This window comes from Vollenhovia emeryi, unplaced genomic scaffold, assembly GCF_000949405.1.
Source record: "Vollenhovia emeryi isolate VEMERY1.0 unplaced genomic scaffold, V.emery_V1.0 DF944450.1, whole genome shotgun sequence".
Classification (NCBI taxonomy): Eukaryota; Metazoa; Arthropoda; class Insecta; order Hymenoptera; family Formicidae; genus Vollenhovia; species Vollenhovia emeryi.
In genome coordinates this window covers 1-2,542 of record NW_011961916.1, presented here as the reverse complement: position 1 = coordinate 2,542, position 2,542 = coordinate 1, and the positions used below count along the sequence as shown (strand labels likewise).

The 2,542-nt window shown below is 46.5% G+C and overlaps 1 protein-coding gene across 2 annotated transcripts; it reads left to right on the top strand.

Moving 5' to 3' along the window:
- The first annotated feature begins 6 nt into the window (after positions 1 to 6).
- On the top strand, positions 7 to 2,102 carry LOC105563303 (axin-1-like). Of its 2 annotated transcripts, XM_012014799.1 has the most exons (3): positions 7 to 542; positions 652 to 1,061; positions 1,137 to 2,102. In XM_012014799.1, exons 2-3 carry the CDS (start codon positions 695 to 697, stop codon positions 2,081 to 2,083), a joined length of 1,314 nt encoding a protein of 437 aa, XP_011870189.1. In that variant the 5' UTR covers positions 7 to 542; positions 652 to 694; the 3' UTR covers positions 2,084 to 2,102. The 2 variants fall into 2 exon arrangements, with proteins under 2 accessions (XP_011870189.1, XP_011870180.1); XM_012014790.1 differs by having other exon boundaries at positions 7 to 1,061.
- Positions 2,103 to 2,542: the final 440 nt, after the last annotated feature.

Here is a 2,542-nt window from a genome sequence, read left to right as displayed (position 1 = left end):
GATCGACAATTTTTAATTGTACGTAATTGATCATTATCGATTAATATCACGAACGTTAAAGTGTTCCTGTACCTAATTAATTAATAATTATTATTGTATATCAAAAATATTGATGAGAATAATAATGCGATTTTCACTTAATCAAATGAATTACGCTGTTGTACAATTGGTTTAAAATTTTGTCCCGTAATCCTGCACCTCAGTTTTATGTGAGGAGAGTACGAGAAAAGAAATGCGATTCGGCGATGCGCGTCGTCAAGACGTCAACGGCGATTGTGTTGTCGAGCTCTGTTTCGCCGCCACGAGGAGGAAATTTCGCGGACCAGATCGAAGGCGTCCGTCCGCCCATTTGAGAATGAACCCGGGGAGATCCTCCGACAATGAGGAGATGTCTGCAGTAAAATTGATACGGCTGGAAAAGCCTCTTAACTTAATGCCGGGTCGCCGTTGCTGACAAACATTTTCTTTCCCTTTCATCGAGGCCCTCGAATCACGATATCATATCGTATTCGACCAGTCCACCTTCGGCTCGCTCGGAAGAGGTATATATACGCTTATTTGTTAGTCGCTTATACTTGGCGCGAGACACTACCGTGTCTCGTGATATCTCTCTCTCTCTCTCTGCAAACAAACAAAGAAAGGAATTCGCAGGTTTACGTCCGTCGCCGTGTTTGAAAGCTTTCCTCAGCGAACAATGCGAGAAAGGCTCCCAGCGAGTCATTTCGCTGCTAGTCGAAGTCGACATAGGTCACACACAAGGAGTCTAGAGTCCCGCTCTGATACCAAGACGCTCTTCTTTCGCGACACTGCAGGCCTCCGACATGCTTCCGCACCGGGATTTGAACCGGAGGGTTGCGGAACCACTACCACGGAGAGAATCTATGGAGGAGGACAGCGCTCAGGCGATCCTCGACGAGCACATATCTCGCAATATCAGGTCACCTTCAACATCACCCAGACTCTCACCCGAGAGAAGGACTCCACAATGGATAGCGGTAATATCTATAACTTTGAAGAGGGCAGCGATCTTGTTGGAGCTGCTTCCATGAGTCACGTTCAAGGTATAACGAATGGCGCTATGTGCGTGCATCGTATCTACGAATGATAGTTAGTAAAATGTAAAATGTTTTGCGCAGGTCACGACCAAAAATTCCGAAGGTCGGATACGAGACGGTCAGCTACGAAAAAGTCGACGACGGATAGTCGAGTGAGCGTGGTCAGCAATGTGCAGCCTTCCGCAAACAAGGACGTTCGTCTGTTGCCAAACAGAGAAACGACGCGCATGGGGGTACCTGCTCAACCGTTTGTCGCTGATCCGGGAATTCGCTCCCCGCGGTGGGCGAGAAATTTTCAATCCTTATTAGGGGATCCGACTGGCTTGGAGTTGTTCGAAAGGTACCTAAGTCAGGAAGGGCATCTGGATCCGCTCAATTTCTGGTTCGCCTGCGAGGGCCTCAAAAAACAAAAGGACATGGAGAAGATCTCGAAATTGGTGAAGATCATCTATCGACAGTTTTTCCTCAAGTCGCCGCTAAGCGTACCGGAGGATATAATGAAGGAGGTGGATCGGCGGGTCAAGGAGGGCCGCACCGATCACAAGGTGTTTGACATCGCGCAGCTGGAGGTCGAGCAGCTGATCAACAAGACGATGTATCCGAAGTTCCTTCAATCCGACGTGTACGTGCAGTACGTTCAGACCCGCCAGAATGCCGATTCCAGCGGTTGCCCGAGCTCGAGTTCGGGTAGTCGCAAGATGTCCATCTCCTGCGGACCAAGTCTGCTGCCCACCGTGCACGAAGACAGCAAGTACATCGGCAAAGGGCATTCCCGGAAATCACCGTACTCCGATGGCACAGATTTAGATTCGGGCAGGTGTGAGCCTAGTGAATCGTTGGCCTTCTGCTCTCGTACGACGATTTCCAATTTCTCCGTGAGCGATTTCGCAATTTTTTTCGATAGTTTGTTCATATGCAGGAGATGCAAATTTTTTATTTCATTTTTTTCGTTTCCATATAACATCATATTTTTATTTGTCTTTTATTTAGTTGTTTTTGTTTTTTGTATTGTTGCAATTTGTCTCTAGGGCAATTAAAAAGTCGATTATAAATCGCGAATCCATGTCGCACTATGTGGTCCCACGAACCCAGCGTACGGTACCCCCAAAACAGATGTCGACGGAGGAATTCGCGAAATCGCTCACGGAGAAATTGGAAATCGTCGTACGAGAGCAGAAGGCCAACGATTCACTAGGCTCACACCTGCCCAAATCTAAATCTGTGCCATCGGAGTACGGTGATTTCCGGGAATGCCAGTTCGTCGCTGATCCGAGAATGCCATCGCTGATTTCTGACACACTACATCAAGAGGTGACTAGCTGTTCTTTTCTTTTCTTTATTTACCGAACGGACGAGTGTGATACGAATAATTATGTCACAGGTTGAACAAATAGACGACACTCTTGGAAGACTTGCTTACTCAATTTTAATTTTCACGCGTATCATTAATAATATATTAATTGATATTATTAATAATATCAATTTTG